Genomic DNA, 17,746 nt, shown 5'->3' with positions numbered 1-17,746 from the left:
TGTCTTCATGAAAATTCCATGTGTGCTTGAGAAAGAATGTATATTTTTGTGTTCCTTGGTGTAGTTGTATATAAATGGCAATGAGGACAGAGTGATTGATGACACTGTCTAGATTTTTGAAGGCATGACTTTTTATTTTTTTTAATTTTTTTATTTTATTTTATTTTATTTTAAATTTTTTTCAACATTTATTTATTTTTGAGACAGAGAGAGACAGAGCATGAACGGGGGAGGGGCAGAGAGAGAGGGAGACACAGAATCGGAAACAGGCTCCAGGCTCTGAGCCATCAGCCCAGAGCCCGAGGCGGGGCTTGAACTCACGGACCGCAAGATCGTGACCTGAGCTGAAGTCGGACGCTTAACCGACTGAGCCACCCAGGAGCCCCGAAGGCATGACTTTTTAAAGGATCTCTACTGAATGTTCCCTACCTTACAAGGTCTCTCCAGCTGATGAATTCATGAGTGATTTCCAGCACAGTGTAAATTATGAGAATTATGTGTCTTATAATTTCCCAGTAATTGTACTTTCCCTAGATGTTCTTTACTTATCTTTATGATGTTTTACATTACACATGTATAAGTTAATACTTGGCCAAAAACTCAAGAAGAACTCTATGTGAATTTCTGAAGGCATTATTTTGTTTGTAGCTCTAATATTTTTTCCACAAAATTCTAACCACTCTGGCCTCTCTGAACTCTGAACTTTGTATCCTTAATCAGTGAGATTACTGGACTAATATTTGGGATCTCAACACTATTCCATAGTTTGCTAATTTCCTCCATGCAGAAATAGAGACAGTTAAGGATTGGCTATTTTGTTTCACTTTTTGCATGTAGTCCTGTGCTGCCTATCCTTCAATGTCATAGTTGTTCCATAATTTTTGTTCAGTGTTCTAGTTATTTATAGCATGAGAATAATAATAATTTATAGCGTGAGAATAACAAATAGGCCATGTTTCCCTCACACACAGTCAAAGCAGAAGTATCTGGTTGTTCTTTTCTTTTTTCCTTTCCTTTCCTTCCCTTCCCTTCCCTTCCCTTCCCTTCCCTTCCCTTCCCTTCCCTTCCCTTCCCTTCCCTTCTTCCCTCATTTCCTTGCTTTTTCTTTCCTTCTACCTCTCTTTCTTTCCTTTTAAAAATTTTAATCCTTCCTTTTAGTGCTATTTTACACAAAGGAACAATTGTCAATTAATACTTTAGATAACATGTGTTTTCTCTGTTATTGTATATGTTTGTTTTCCTAAGGGCTGACTGCAAGCTCTGTGTACATGTTCATGTTGACTGGAAGACTTCACTTTAAAGAATTATGTAGGTTGGGGTCTTCCAATAAAGATTCCTACAATGGTGTGCCAACCCCTATCCCAGGTGCACTAGCAGTTTCCAAGCAGGGAGGTCAGTTTCTATAGAGATTTGTTCTTCAGTTTAAAAACAAATGCATGTTTTAAAAAATTTATCTTGGGAAGCAGGGAAGAAAAGAGAGAGAGTGAGAGAGAGAATCCCAAGCAGTTATCACACTGTCAGCTTGGAGCCCTTGCAGGGCTTGATCTCACAAACCGTGAGATCATGACCTGAGCCAAAACCAAGTTTTGGTCACTTAACCATCTGAGCCACCCAGGCACCCCTCATTCTTCCAGTTTTAATTGAGGTGTAAAAGTTGCTACTCCTTTTTATGTGTGGAAATGAGAAAAGTGAGAAGAAGATTAAATTGGTTCAGGAATTCCTTTTCAATCCTTTAATTAGTTTTGCTAAATAATGTCTAATATTCTGTTACCTGCACCATACCTGCCCGCTCTGTGCTTGGGGCCTCCTAGGAGGCTATGATCTACTAATAAGGTCATATCAAATCCTTTTTATAATCTTACCTTAGGGATATTCTGGGCCACAGTTTTCTCTGGTCTTTAAAATTACTTTAAAATTACTATCACTGGTTTATTCATGGCTTTCTATCTTATTCTCAGCCTTACTGATTTATTCCCTTTAATACCTCTACCCATCATTTTCATGGAACACGGGGGTTTGGGGGGAGAGAGGCAAGTATATATGCTCATTATATCATTTTTAATTAGATTCTCTTTTTGAAAATGTAATGACAATCACTTAGGTTATTTTTTAAAAGGTACATTAACTTTTAGTGATTAAAATATACCCACTCCATCTCTATGATTTAATGTCTATTGAGGGAATAAATAACCATCTTGATATAGATCACTTAGAAGTGAACCAAAGTCTAAGAATAATTCAGATTATTTCAGCACCAATTGGTAATTGGTTTTTATTTATTTCATTGTTACTTTGTTTGGGGTGCCTTAAGAATACAGATCATCCCCAAGTTTTGATTGTTTGACTCATGATTTTTTGGCTTTACAATGGTGTGAAAGTGATACGCATTCAGTAGAAACTATACTTTGAATTTTGATATTTTCCCAGGCTAGTGATGTATGCAGTATGATACTGGTCAGAAGCAGTGAGCCACGGCTCTAAGTCAACCACACGGTCATGAGGATAAGCAATCAGTACATTTACAACCATTCTGTTTTTCGCTTTCAGTACAGTAGTCAATAAATTACATGAGATATTCAACACTTTATTGTCAAATGCTTTGTATTTGATAATTTTTCCCAACTGTAGGCTAATGTTTAAGGTGGACTAGGCTAGACTATGTTAGGTAGGTTAGGTATATTGAATACATTTTCAATTTATGGTATTTTCAACTATGAGTTTATTGCTACATAACCCCATTGTAAGCTGTGGAAGGTCTGTAGTCATTAACTTAAAAAAAAATGCTTGGGCGCTATGGACAAAAGTAGTACCACACACTCAGAATTATACTTTTGCTTGATGCCTGAATTTGATTATATACATATAGTGGACAAACTGAATTTTATTGTTAAGTTTGTGGCTGGGTTGCCTTTTTTTCTGATAGGTACAAGAGTAAACCTCAGGATGACTATGAAGATCCCAAAGATGTTCAAGCCATCAAAGAGGCCCAGTTGTATATGGGAGACTTCAATCTGAAGACAGCCCCAGACTACAAGATACCTGAGCACATGAGAGTAAATGCTGCCAAGAAGGAAGAGGAGCTGGGACATCTAGACTCCATGGTACTTATTACTCATTGCTTACATGACAATGAGAGGCACCCTTGAGTTTTTAGTGGTATTCTGTGCTGAAACCACTTGTTTCACTAGATGGTCTATAGGAATATATAGTCATAGAAACTTAGAACTGAAAGAAGATCTTCATGATTATTTAGAATAATGCCCCCTTTTTACAAATGAGGAAACTGAGGCCCAGAGAGGACAAGGGATTTATCTGTGATTATTTAGTTAAAATGGCAGAACCAGCCTTCAAGTTAATTACTTGACTCAATATGTTTCATGGGTTAAAGCTCTATATTTTAGAGACTTTGAATTTCTGAAATTCAAACATGTCCTTGGCTGCTGTAGACTTCCAAAGACTTAGGGGAAAAGGCCATTGTTTGACTTTTTTTTTCCAGGACTTATACATTTTTTAAGTGTCTCAACAATAACCTATTAACATATTCCTTTTTAAAATTTTTATCTACATTCTGCCAAACTGCTTCCAATTATCCTGATTTCTCATCCCCCCTTTTTTACTAAAGTCTCCTCTCTCTGTCATAGTAATTCCTTAATTTGGACTGAAAAGTGACTTTTCACATTTAGAGACTCAGAAAGTCTCTTAGCTACCATTTTGAGGAGAATGTGGTCCATGGCCACCTACTATGGACATGCAGTTTGGACACTACAAGGCATCCCATTGGAGAAAGTGCCAATCATACCACGGATCTAACATATTAGAATATTTTATAATTTTCTGACAAGTGGCAGTAAAGTGTCTTCAGGAAAAAAAAAGTCTTTCAGTTTCACCAAAAATTCCATATGTGCCAGAAGTAGGAGGATCCTGGTATGGCAAATAATATCCATAAATAAATGTTCATAGCTCATAACTATACCTTTCTGTTTAAACAGACATTTTGAAGATTTTCTTAGTGATCATTTAGATTGTTTCTCTTTTTTTTTTTTTACATGAAATTTATTATCAAATTGGTTTCCATATAACACCCAGTACTCATCCCAACAGGTGCTCTCCTCAATACCCATCACCCACTTTCCCCTCCCTCCCACCCCCTATCAACCCTCAGTTTATTCTCAGTTTTTAAGAGTCTCTCATGGTTTGCTTCCTTCCCTCTCTGTAACTTTTTTTTCCCCTTCCCCTCCCCCATGGTCTTCTGGTAAGTTTCTCAGGATCCACATAGGAGTGAAGACATATGGTATCTGTCTTTCTCTATGACTTATTTCACTTAGCATAACGCTCTGCAGTTCCATCCACGTTGCTACAAAAGGCCATATTTCATTCTTTCTCATTGCCACATAGTATTCCATCGTATATATAAATCACAACTTCTTTATCCATTCATCAGTTGATGGACATTTAGGCTCTTCCCATAATTTGGCTGTTGTTGAGAGTGCTGCTATAAACATTGGGGTACAAGTGCCCCTATGCATCAGTACTCCTGTATCCCTTGGGTAAATTCCTAGCAGTGCTATTGCTGGGTCATAGGGTAGGTCTATTTTTAATTTTTTGAGGAACCTCCACCCTGTTTTCCAGAGTGGCTGTACCAATTTGCATTCCCACCAACAGTGCAAGAGGGTTCCCATTTCTCCACATCCTCTCCAGCATCTATAGTCTCCTGATTTGTTCATTTTGGCCACTCTGACTGGCGTGAGGTGATATCTGAGTGTGGTTTTGATTTGTATTTCCCTGATGAGGAGTGATGTTGAACATCTTTTCATGTGCCTGTTGGCCATCTGGATGTCTCCTTAGAGATGTGCCTATTCATGTCTTCTGCCCATATCTTCACTGGATTATTTGTTTTTCGGGTGTGGAGTTTGGTGAGCTCTTTATAGATTTTGGATACTAGCCCTTTGTCTGATATGTCATTTGCAAATATCTTTTCCCATTCCGTCGGTTGCCTTTTCGCTTTGTTGACTGTTTCCTTTGCAGTGCAGAAGCTTTTCATCTTCATGAGGTCCCAATAGTTCATTTTTGCTTTTAATTCCCTTGCCTTTGGGGATGTGTCAAGTAAGAAATTGCTGCAGCTGAGGTCAGAGAGGTTTTTCCTACTTTTTCTTTTAGGGTTTTGATGGTTTCCTATCTCACATTCAGGTCCTTTATCCAGTTTGAGTTTATTTTTGTGAATGGTGTAAGAAAGTGGTCTAGTTTCATTCTTCTGCATGTTGCTGTCCATTTTTCCCAGCACCCTTTGTTAAAGAGACTGTCTTTTTTCCATTGAATATTCTTCCTGCTTTGTCAAAGATTAGTTGGCCATACTTTTGTGGGTTCAATTCTGGAGTCTATTCTATTCCTTTGGTCTATGTGTCTGTTTTTGTGCCAATACCATGCTGTGTTGAGGATTACAGCTTTGTAGTAGAGGCTAAAGTCTGGGATTGTGATGCTTCCCACATTGGTCTTCTTCTTCAATATTACTTTGGCTATTCGGGGTGTTTTGTTGTTCCACACAAATTTTAGGATAGCTTGTTCTAGCTTTGAGAAGAATGCTGGTACAATTTTGATTGGGATTGCATTGAATGTGTAGATAGCTTTGGGTAGTATTGACATTTTAACAATATTTATTCTTCCAATCCATGAGCACGGAATGTTTTTCCATTTCCTTGTATCTTCTTCAATTTCCTTCATAAGCTTTCAATAGTTTTCAGTATACAGGTCTTTTACATCTTTGGTTAGGTTTATTTCTAGATATTTTATGCTTCTTGGTGCAATTGTGAATGGGATCAGTTTCTTTATTTGTCTTTCTGTTGCTTCATTATTAGTGTATAAGAATGCAACTGATTTCTGTACATTAATTTTGTATCCTGCGACTTTCCTGAATTCATATAACAGTTCTAGCAGACTTTTGGTGGAGTCTATCAGGTTTTCCATGTATAATATCACGTCATCTGCAAAAAGTGAAAGCTTGACTTCATCTTTGCCAATTTTGATGCCTTTGATTTCCTTTTGTTGTCTGATTGCTGATGCTAGAACTTTCAACACTATGTTAAACAACAGCGGTGAGAGTATACATCCCTGTCGTGTTCCTGATCTCAGGGAAAAAGCTCTCAGTTTTTCCCCATTGAGGATGATGTTAGCTGTGGGCTTTTCATAAATGGCTTTTATGATGTGTAATTATGTTCCTTCTATCATGACTTTCTCTAGGGTTTTTATTAAGAAAGGATGCTGAATTTTGTGAAATGCGTTTTCTTCATCGATTGACAGGATCATATGGTTCTTATCTTTTCTTTTATTAATGTGATGTATCACATTGATTGATTTGTGAATGTTGAACCAGCCCTGCATCCCAGGAATGAATCACACTTGATCATGGTGAATAATTCTTTTTATATGCTGTTGAATTTTATTTGATATTATCTTGTTGAGAATTTTTGCATCCATCTTCATCAGGGATATTGACCTGTAGTTCTCTTTTTTTGCTGGGTCTCTGTCTGGTTTGGAATCAAAGTAATGCTGGCTTCATAGAATGAGTCTGAAAGTTTTCCTTCCTTTTCTATTTTTTTTGGAACAGCTTGAGAAGGATAGGTATTATCTCTGCTTTAAATTTCTGGTAGAATTCCTCAGGGAAGCCATCTGGTCCTGGACTCTTATTTGTTGGGAGATTTTTGATGACTGATTCAATTTCTTCGCTGGTTATGGGTCTGTTCATATTTTCTACTTCTTCCTGTTTGAGTTTTGGAAGCATGTGGGTGCTTAGGAATTTGTCCATTTCTTCCAGGTTGTCCAGTTTGTTGGCATATAATTTTTCATAGTATTCCCTGATAATTGCTTGTATCTCTGAGAGATTGGTTGTAATCATTCCATTTTCATTCATGATTTTATCTGTTTGGGTCCTCTCCCTTTTCTTTTTGAGAAGCCTGGCTAGAGGTTTGTCAATTTTGTTTATTTTTTCAAAAACCAACTCTTGGTTTCATTGGTCTGCTCTATAGTTGTTTTAGATTCTATATTGTTTATTTCTGCTCTGATCTTTATTATTGCTCTTGTTCTGCTGGGTTTAGGCTGTCCTTGCTGTTCTGCTTCTATTTCCTTTAGGTGTGCTGTTAGATTTTGTATTTGGGATTTTTCTTGTTTCTTGAGATAGGCCTGGATTGCAATGTATTTTCCTCTCAGGACTGCCTTTGCTGCATCCCAAAGCGTTTGGATTGTTGTATTTTCATTTTCTTTTGTTTCCATATATTTTTAAATTTCTTCTCTAATTGTCTGGTTGACCCATTCATTCTTTAGTAGGGTGTTCTTTAACCTCCATGCCTTTGAAGGTTTTCCAGACTTTTTCCTATGGTTGATTTCAAGTTTCATAGCGTTGTGGTCTGAAACTGTGCATGTTATGATCTCAATTCTTGTATACTTCTGAGGGGCTGTTTTGTGATCCAGTATGTGATCTATCTTGGAGAATTTTCCATGTGTGCACTCGAGAAGAAAGTATAGTCTCTTGCTTTGGGATGTGGAGTTCTAAATGTATCTGTCAATCCATCTGATCCAATGTATCATTCAGGGCCCTTGTTTCTTTATTGACCATGTGTCTAGATGATCTATCCATTGTTGTAAGTGGATTATTAAAGTCCCCTGCAATTACCACATTCTTATCAATAAGGTTGCTTATGTTTGTGATTGCTTTATATATTTAGGGGTTCCGTATTCAGCACATAGACATTTATAATTGTTAGCTCTTCCTGATGGATAGACCCTGTGATTATTATATAACGCCCTTCTTCATCTCTTATTACAGCCTTTAATTTAAAGTCTAGTTTGTCTGATATAAGTATGGCTACTCCAGCTTTCTTTTGACTTCCAGTCGCATGATGGATAGTTCTCCATCCCTTCACTTTCAATGTGAAGGTGTCCTCAAGTCTAAAATGAGTCTCTTGCAGACCACAAATAGAATGGTCTTGTTTTTTTTTTATCCATTCTGATACCATATGTCTTTTGGTTGGCGCATTTAGTCCATTTACATTCAGTGTTATTACAGAAAGATATGGGTTTAGAGTCATTGTGATGTCTGAAGGTTTCATGCTTGTAGTGATGTCTCTGGTACTTTGTGGTCCTTGCAACATTTCACTCACAGAGTTCCCCTTAGGATCTCTTGTAGGGTTGGTTTAGTGGTGCTGAATTCCTTCTTTTTTTGTTTGTTTGGGAAAACCTTTATCTCTCCTTCTATTCTGAATGACAGACTTGCTGGATAAAGGATTCTCGGCTTCATATTTTTTTCTGTTCATCACATTGAAGATTTCCTGCCATTGTTTTCTGGCCTGCCAAGTTTCAATAGATAGGTCTGCTACTAACCGTATGTGTGTACCTTTGTATGTTAGGGCCTGTTTATCCCTAAGCTGCCTTCAGAGTTCTCTCTTTATCCTTGTATTTTGCCAGTTTCACTATGATATGTAGTGCAGAAGATCGATTCAAGTTACGTCTGAAGAAAGTTCTCTGTGCCTCTCGGATTTCAATGCCTGTTTTCTTCCCCAGATCAGGAAGTTCTCAGCTATGATTTGTTCAAGTACACCTTCGGCCCCTTTCTCTCTCTCTTCTTCTGGAATTCCTATGATACAGATATTGTTCTGTTTGATTGGATCACTTTCTCTAAGTCTCCCTTCATACTCCTGGATTTTTTTTATATCTCTTTTTCTCAGCTTCCTCTTTTTCCATAATTTTATCTTCTAATTCACCTATTCTCTCCTCTCCCTCTTCATTCTGTGCTATGGCTGCCTCCATTTTATTTTGCACCTCATTTATAGCATTGTTTAGCATTTATAGCATTTATAGCATTATAGCATTTAGTATTGCACCTCATGACTATTTTTTATTCCCTAAGTTTCTGTAGCAATAGATTCTCTGCTGTCCTCTATGCTTTTTTTAAGTGCAGTGATTAATTTTATGACTATTATTCTAAATTCTTCTTGCGTTATATTACTTAAATCAGTTTTGATTAATTCGTTAGCTGTCGCTACTTCTGGGAGTTTCTTTTGAGGAGAATTCTTCCGTTTTATCATTTTGGCTAATCCCTGTGGTAGTTCTAAACTGAAGGACACCTCCCCTGTGCTGTCTGGAGAAACTTGTGTTGGTGGGTGGGGCCACAGTCAGACTGGTGTGTACCTTCTCTTCCCCTCTCCCAGGGGCAGGACTCACTGTGGAGTGGTGTGGCCCCTGTCTGGGCTGCTTGCACACTGCCAGGCTTGTGGTGCTGCTTCGATGGGATCTGGACAGGGTGTATTAGATGGGGTGGATCCACAAGGTGCACAGGGGTGGGAGGGGCAGTCTTAGCTAGCTCTGCCATCAGTGGTCCCTGTGGGACAGGCCCTGCAGCATAAGGAGGGAGGCAGGCCCATCGGAGGAATGAATCCTCAGAAGCACAGTGTTGGGTGTTTGCACAGTGCAAGCAAGTTTGGCGTTGGGAACTGGTTCCCTTTGGAATTTCAGCTGGGGTATGGGAGAGGGAAATGGTACTTGCCAGCGCCTTTGATCCCCCGCTGAGCTCTCTCCTTCTGGGACTCAACAACTCTCCCTCCTGCTATTCTCTCTGAGAGCAGAGCTGTTGACTTTTAACATTCCAGGTGTTAAGTCCACTGGCTGTCAGAACTCAGGCAGTCCAGCCCCTCTGCTTTTGCAAGCCAGATTTCAGGAGCTTGCCTTGCCCTGTGGGCTGCCCCTCCACCACCCCAGCTCCCTCCCGCCAGCCTGTATAGCATGCACCGCCTCTCGCTGTTCTTACCCTCTTCCGTGGGTCTCTTGTCTACGCTTGGCTCCAGAGAGTCCGTTCTGCTACTCTTCCGGCAGTTTTTGGAGTTATTTAGGCCAATGTGGGTGGAATCTAAGTGATCAGCAGGATGCAGTGAGCCCAGCGACTTCCTACACTGCCATCTTTCTCTCTTGTGTCTAGATTGTTTTTCTAGCTGTTCCTTTAAGATAATTTTTATTTCATCTATCATGTCTGATCCATCATCATAGAGGAATGTTTTTTGAGCACAATTGCCAGTCATCCAACCTGAAACTTCATGGTCTAGCTAGAGATGATGGACATGTATCATGTCTTGAACTGAACTGCATTACACTGAAATCCATTTTATTAAAACAGTGTAAATTAATGTGGAGCACGCTATTCTACAAGTCAGAAGATCAGAGTTCTGTTTCCATCTCTGCCACTTAATAGGCACATAAACTTTGCTAGTCATGTAAATCTCCCTAAGCCTCAGTTATATTGTCTGTTAAAAGAGTATTAATACCAATTAACAACAATAAAATTTATCTAGTCTGCCTCACAACGTTAATGTGATGGTCAAAGTCAACAAATGGTCATTACTGTCATGACTAAATTAAAAATTACTAACATTTCAAGTTTTTTTGGAAATAACATATTATATATCCCACTTCCCTGTGGCCAGTATTTAGGCATGTGTGGTATTTGTAAAACTAAAAAGAAAATGTTGGTATGTAAAAAGGGTTCTTCAAAGAGGCAAGCCTTAGAGTCATCAGGCTGGCTTAGATTTGTTCTTTTAAGCTTAATTCTTAGTCCTTGAGGTGCTTCCAAGTGGTCCACCATTCACAGAAGTGCTGGATTTTGAGTTTTACTTTAATGCTTGAAAGGTTTGTTCTTAAGAATGTAAAAAAAATCTCCTCTATTTTGTTATAATGTTCTTGGTTCATAGGTGGTAATTATACAGGTAAGTTTTCTAAGACTGCCTGGAGAAGTGCCTTTTGTTTTTGAAGTATAACATTCAGTGTTATATGAGTTTCAGGTAAACAATATAATGATTCATCAAATCTGTACATTACTCAGTGCTCACCACAATACGTGTAGTCACCATTTGTTACTAAACAACATTACTACAATCTTACTATATTCCCTATATTGTACTTTTCATTTATGTGACTTATTTTCTAAATAGAGGTTTGTACCTCTTAATCCTTTTATCAGTTTCACCCATCTCCCCACCCCACCTCTGGCAACCACCAGTTTGTTCTCTGTATTTAAGAGTATGGGTTTTTTTTGTTTGTTTGTTTCTCTGTTTGTTTTGTTTCTTAAATTCCACATACGAGTGAAATCATATGGTATTTGTCTTTCTCTGACTTATTTCCCTTAGCATAATATACTCTACGGCCATCCATGTTGTCCCAAATGGCAAGATCTCTTGCTTTTTATGGATGAATAATATTTCATTGTATGCATATACCACCTATTTATCCATTCATCTGTGGATGGACATTTGGGTTGCTTCCATATCAAGATTGTAAATGATGCTGCAATAAACATAGGGGTGCATATGTCTTTTCAAATTAGTGTTTTCATTTATTCATGAGTGGTATTATTGGTTCATATGCTAATTCTATTGTTAATTTTTTGAGGAGCCTCCATACTGTTTTCCATAGTGGTTGCACCAATTTATGTTTCTACCAACAGTATACAAGTGTTCCTATTTCTCCACATTCTTGCCAACATTTGTTATTTCTTGTCTTTCTGTTACTAGCCATTCTGATAGGCATAAGATAATATTTCATTGTAGTTTTGATTTGTATTTCCCTGATCATTAGTGATGTTGGGAATCTTTTCATGTGTCTGTTGGCCATATGTATGTTTCCTTTAGAAGAATGTCTATTCAGGTTCTCTGCCCTTTTTTTAATTGGATTTTTTTTCATGTTGTATAAGTTCCTTATATAGTTTGGATGTTAACTCCTTATTGCATATATCATTTACAAATATCTTCTCCCATTCACTGGATTGCCTTTCAGTTTTGTTGCTGGTTTCCTTTGCTGTGCAAAAACTTTTTATTTTGGTGTAGTTCCAACAGTTTATTTTTGCTCTTGTTTCCCTTACCTTAGGAGATAAATCTAGAAATATGTTTCTATGGCTGATGTCAAAGAAATTATTGCCTGTATTTTCTTTATTTTTTTTAAGTTTTTTAAGTTTATTTATTTATTTTTGAGAGAGAGAGAGAGAACAAGCAGGGGATGGGCAGAGAGAGGGGGAGAGAGAATCCCAAGCAGGCTCCATGCTGTCAGCACTGAGCCCCATGTGGGGCTCAAACTCATGAACTGTTAGATCATGATCTGAGCCAAAACTAAGAGTTGGACACTTAACCAACTGAGCCACCCAGACACCCCTGCCTATGTTTTCTTTTAGAAATTTTATGGTTTAAGGTCTCACATTTAGGTCTCTAATCCATTTTGAGTTCATTTTTATCTATGGTATATGAAAGTGGTCTAGTTTCATTCTTTTGCATGTAGCTGTCCAATTTTCCAGCATCATTTGTTGAAGAGACTACCTTTTTCCCTATTGTATATTCCTGCATCATTTATCATAGATTGACTCTATAAGTGTGGGTTTATTTCTGGGTTTTCAATTCTGCCCATTGATCTACATGTCCGTTTTTGTGCCAGTACCATACTGTTTTGATTACTACAGCTTTGTAGTATATCATGAAATCTGGGAGTGTGATACCTCCAGTGTTGTTATTTTTTCTTAAGATTGCTTTAGCTATTTGGGGTCTTTTGTGATTCCATACAAATTTTAGAATTATTTGTTGTAGTTCTGTGAAAAATGCTTTTCATATTTTGATAGGGATTGTATTAGATTTGTGGATTGCTTTGGGTAGTGTGGATATTTTTAACAATACTAATTCTTCCAATCCATGAGCATGGACTATCTTTCCATTTATTTGTGTCTTCTTCAATTTGTGTCACCAATGTTTTATAGTTTTCAGAGTACAAGTATTCACTTCTTTGGTTAAGTTTTGCTAGGTATTTTATTTTTGTTGGTGCAATTGTAAATGAGATTGTTTTCTTAATTTCTCTTTCTGCTACTTCATTATTAGGATATGGAAATGCAACAAATTTTTGTATATTAATTTTTTTATTTTGCAACTTTACAAAATTAATTGACCAGTTCTAGTAATTCTTTGATGGTGTCCTTAGGGTTTTTTCTATGTACAGTATCATGTCATCTACAAATAGTGACAATTTTACTTCTTCCTTACCAATATGGATGCATTTTTCTTTCTTTTTCTTGTCTGATTGCTGTGGCTAGGACTTCTAGTATTATGTTGAATAAAAGTAGTGAAAGTGGACATCCTTGTCTTGTTGCTGATCTCAGAAGAAGAGCTTTCAGTTTTTCACCATCGAGTTATGATGTTAGCTGTGGGTTTTTTATGTAAGGCCTTTATTATGTTGAGGTATGTTATCTATAAACCTATTTTGTTGGGAGATTTTTTATCAGGAATGGTTGTTGAATTTTGTCAAATGCTTTTTCTGCATCTATTGGGATGATCATATAGTGTGAATTCTTTCTCTAATTAATGTGATATATGACATTGATTTCCAAATATTGAACCACCCTTGCACCCCAAGAATAAATTCTACTTGATTATGGTGAATAATTTTTTCAATGTATTGTTGAATTTGGTTTGCTAATATCTTATTGATTTCTGTGTCTATGTTCATCAGAGATATTGGCCTGTGGCAGTAGTAGTAGTTTTCATTGTTATTATTGTGATTTTTGTCTGGTTTTAATGTCAGGGTAATGCTGGCTTTATAGGCTGTACCTAGAAGCTTTCCTTCCTCATATATTTTGGAAGATTTGGAAAAGAATAGGTATTAACTCTTCTTTCAATATTCGGTAGAATTAACCTACGAATCCATCTGGGCCTGGACTTTTGTTTTTTGATGACTCATTCAATTTCATTGCTAATAATTAGTCTTCATATTTTCTATTCTTCAGTTTTAGAAAGTTATATGCTTCTAGGAATTTATTAATTTCTTCTAGGTTGTCTAATTTCTTGGAGTATAATTTTCCATAATATTCTCTTATAACTTATATTTCTGTAGGTCAGTTGTTATTTCTCCTCCTTCATTTCTGATTTTATTTATTGAGTCTTCTCTTTTTTCTTGATTAGTCTAGCTAAATGTTTATCACTTTTGTTTATCTTTTCAAAAACCAGGTCCTGGTTTAATGATCTTTTATTGTTGTTTGCTTTGTTTTGTTTGTCTCTATTTCATTTACTTTTACTCTAATCTTTATTATTTCATTCCTTTCACTAGCTTTTGGCTTTGTTCTTTTTCTAACTCCTTTAGGTGTAAGATTAGGTTGTTTATTTGAGCTTTGTCTTGTTTCTTGAGTAGACCTCTACCACTATAAACTTCCTTCTTAGAAATGCTTTTGCTGCATTACAAAGATTTTGGACTGTTTTTTTCATTTTCATGAGTCCCCATGTATTTTTTTTTTTACTGCTTCTTTGATTTCTCAGTTGATCCATTCATTATTGAGTACATGTTATTTAACCTCCATATATTTATGTTCTTTCTAATATTTTCTTGTAATTTATTTCCAGTTTCATACCACTTTGGTCAAAAAAGATGCATGATATGATTTCCATCTTTTTAAATTTATTGAGATTTTTTTTTGTGGCATAACATGTGATTTATCCTGGAGAATATTCCATTTGTACTTGAAAAGAATGTGTATTCCATTTTGAGATGTAATATTTTTTATATATCTGTTAGGTTCATCTGGTCTAATGTGTCATTCAAAGCTACTGTTTCCTTATTGATACTCTATCTGGGTCATGTATCCATTGATGTGAGTTGGCTGTTAAAGTTCCTGAATAATACAGAATTACTGTCAATTTGGAGAAGTATATTTTGATTTTTTTTAACCTGTATATTTATGCAAAGTAACTCTTAATAGCCTTTGGACCATCTTGTTACCTAATTGTATACAGGATTAGGGTGGCATGTGCCTATAGGCTCTTGTAAGAACATTTTGAAAACAAAGAGTGGGGAAACAGCTCGTAATGAGGGAGCAATGGCTCCTGTGGCTTGAGGTAGGGGCCACAACTTGGCTTAGATAAGTGGATCAGGAACAAAGGAAGTATCCTGGAATCTCTTGGTGTGCTATGATATTGCAATTCTTGTGCCTGCACAAGAAATAACAGTAATAATGTAGCCAAAATACAGAAGAAATATAGGCTAAACTGTAGTTTAGCCATAAGTAGGCAACCGTAAATGTGTCTCAGCCAATGGAATTTGAGTTTCCATCTGGGAAGGGCAGTTATGTGTGTGTGTTCCTGACCAGAGAATGAGCTTTTACTGTCTAAGTTTTGGCTGAGTACAAGCCTTCAGGAAGAACTTCCCCTGGATGGTAGGAAGAGAACAGCAGAACTTAGCCCTACAGGCCAGCTGAGGGATACCAGAGGTCACATCCATACTGTCTTCCTCTGTTGGAGAAGCTAAATTGGAAACAGCCTAAAAGTTAGACAAAAGAGTAACTTAGTAGAGAATAGGAATAATCCTGTATATAATTAGATAACAAAATTTTTATTTTGGCTTTTTACTAGGGATACCTGTCAAGGGACAGAAATCATATTTCAAACTGGGTTGTCATTTTGTTTCCTTCTGTTCTTTTTATTAGGCCCATTCAAAGAAAATGCACATGAACAAATGCATCCTCTCTCTTCGAGATCTTAAAGTGGCTGTTATTGAGGAAATACAGTGCCTGGTGCAAGAACTGAAGAGCATTCAGTCAACTCTTCACATATCCAAGCACATCCCTATTCCTGAAATCCCTCAGATACACCCAGAAGAAGTTCCAGAAAAGAGATTTCACTATGATGAGGAAATTCTCCTAAATTTTAAGCAAGAGCGTATGACAATTCAGGATGAAAAGCCCTCTGAACTGGAACAGAGACAGTCTACAGGCGCAGGTGGAGGATTTCTCAAACTCTCTTCTGGAAAGGATGGTGATTTGACAACAAGAGATTCATTGTCTAGATCATCAAGGGCATTAGCACTCATTGTAGATACTCCAAAGTTAATGGAATTTGAAAAAGCAGATCCAATTGATCTAGAGCTGGAGATTATGAAGAGAGACGAGATTAAGCATGTGTACATGCAAGAGTATTTGACCAACAGGGTAAGGGGTGAAACTGTGCCTTTTAAAGCTGAAAGAGAGGAGAAGGGAAGAACTAGATCTATTGTGTGTGTGTGTGTGTGTGTGTACACACTCTCTATAATAATCTTTCTCACTGACCAGCCCACTGAAGGCTTGGCTTCCTCCCCATCTCTGGCCTTCTGGAAATCATTGCCCTCTGCCCAAGAACATTGGAGCTTTTAAACATTTTGCTTTCTGCAAAGCTAAGAATTAAGAGCAAATCCATGTTAATCAGCATCTAACTCAAGTCTTGGTAAAGGGCAAGTGATGGAGCAGCTTTCAGATGATGGATGGAACACAATTTAAAAACTTTCCAGAGAAAATGGGACTCCCTCTGGTTTTTACATCCTTCTCTTTCTCTAATGTGTGATTTGCCTCATTAGTGGGAGTGTTCATGGTGATGACTGGCTTCAAAATTGTTCTGGAGCTGGAATGGCACCTATTTTTTTTCCTAGGAAACAAGATCAGGTTGGGGCCAGTTGTATAGGAGGTGCTCTAAATCTGGAAGGAAAAGGACCTTTCCCAGATAGACAGCTCTCTGCTGCCAGCAGCGTAGAATTTTGTTCCTAAATGTCTGTCCAGCTCCACCCTGTGAAGGCACCCCTGAAAGTTTCCCAAACGTATTCTTCACCCAATATCTGTACTTCATCCAGCCTTACTCTTCCTCCCTCTCCCTGCTTCTGTTCCCCACCCCATTCTCAGTTTTATATTTGCTTTTTCCTTTGTTATCTCTTTCTACTTGCATTGCTTTCCTTTCAAATGTGAGTCATCATTCAAAACTCATCACAGTTCCAAATCTTCTCCAGAACCTTCTGTCCACATTACATACTCATCTTTTTTCTAAGCTCCAAGTGCACCTATAAGTAGCACCTCAGGTTTTGCACTTATGTTTCTTGCTGTTTTATGTGTATTCTTTGTTTTATTGAAGTATAATGAACACACAATATTGTATTAGTTTCAGGGGTACAATATAATGATTCAACAATTCTGTACATCACTCAGTGCTCAAATGTGTTATTTTTGTCTTGCAAATTAGATTTCACAGCTCTTGAGAGAAAGGCCACATATAATCATCTTTTGATTTGCCTACAGTGTCTAGGAAATGCCAGACCTATGGTAGATATTCAATAAAGAGTTTGATTGATTTCATTGTAGCTAATGTATTAATGGTATTAACATATGCATTGGACATTCTTTGCGCAGGAATAGTGGTAGTTAGGTAGCAGGGATGTAACAGTACTCTAGCCAGACATATTCTCTATCCTAATTAAGCTTATAGACTATCAGATAAGTGACAGCAAAACAAGTGTGAACACCTATGTGTTTAAGTGTTACAGTTCCAGAATGGTGTTACACTAAAATAAATACAGTCCTGCCTTGAAATAAATATCAAAATAATTCAAATTTGTTGAACAAACATTAAAGAGGAGCCCACTTAGTCTACAACCATAGATAATTAAAAGGTTTCTTCTTTTTTTTTAAAGTTTATTCATTTATTCTTTCTGAGAGAGAGCACAAGTAGGGAAGGGGCACAGAGAGAGGGAGACACAGAATCTGAAGCAGGGTCCAGGCTCTGAGCTGTCAGCACAGAGCCCGACGCGGGGCTCGAACTCACGAACTGGGAGATCATGACATGAGCCGAAGTCAGACACCCAACTGACTGAGCCACCCAGGTACTCCTCTTTTTTTTTTTTTTTTAAGCTCTCAAATTCTCTAGCAGTAGTTTCACTGTTCCCAAACTACAGA

The 17,746-nt window shown here is 37.3% G+C and overlaps 1 protein-coding gene across 1 annotated transcript in view; it reads left to right on the top strand.

Moving 5' to 3' along the window:
- CFAP44 (cilia and flagella associated protein 44) overlaps positions 1–17,746 on the top strand; it is a 157,203-nt gene that overhangs the window by 115,155 nt on the left and 24,302 nt on the right. Inside the window, exons 25-26 of the mRNA XM_043594190.1 lie at positions 2,924–3,101; positions 15,482–15,982. Coding sequence (XP_043450125.1) covers positions 2,924–3,101; positions 15,482–15,982 — 679 coding nt within the window. The remainder of the gene's footprint in view (positions 1–2,923; positions 3,102–15,481; positions 15,983–17,746) is intronic.

Source organism: Prionailurus bengalensis, chromosome C2 (genome assembly GCF_016509475.1).
Source record: "Prionailurus bengalensis isolate Pbe53 chromosome C2, Fcat_Pben_1.1_paternal_pri, whole genome shotgun sequence".
Lineage (NCBI taxonomy): Eukaryota > Metazoa > Chordata > Mammalia > Carnivora > Felidae > Prionailurus > Prionailurus bengalensis.
This window is presented reverse-complemented; position numbering and strand designations above follow the sequence as displayed.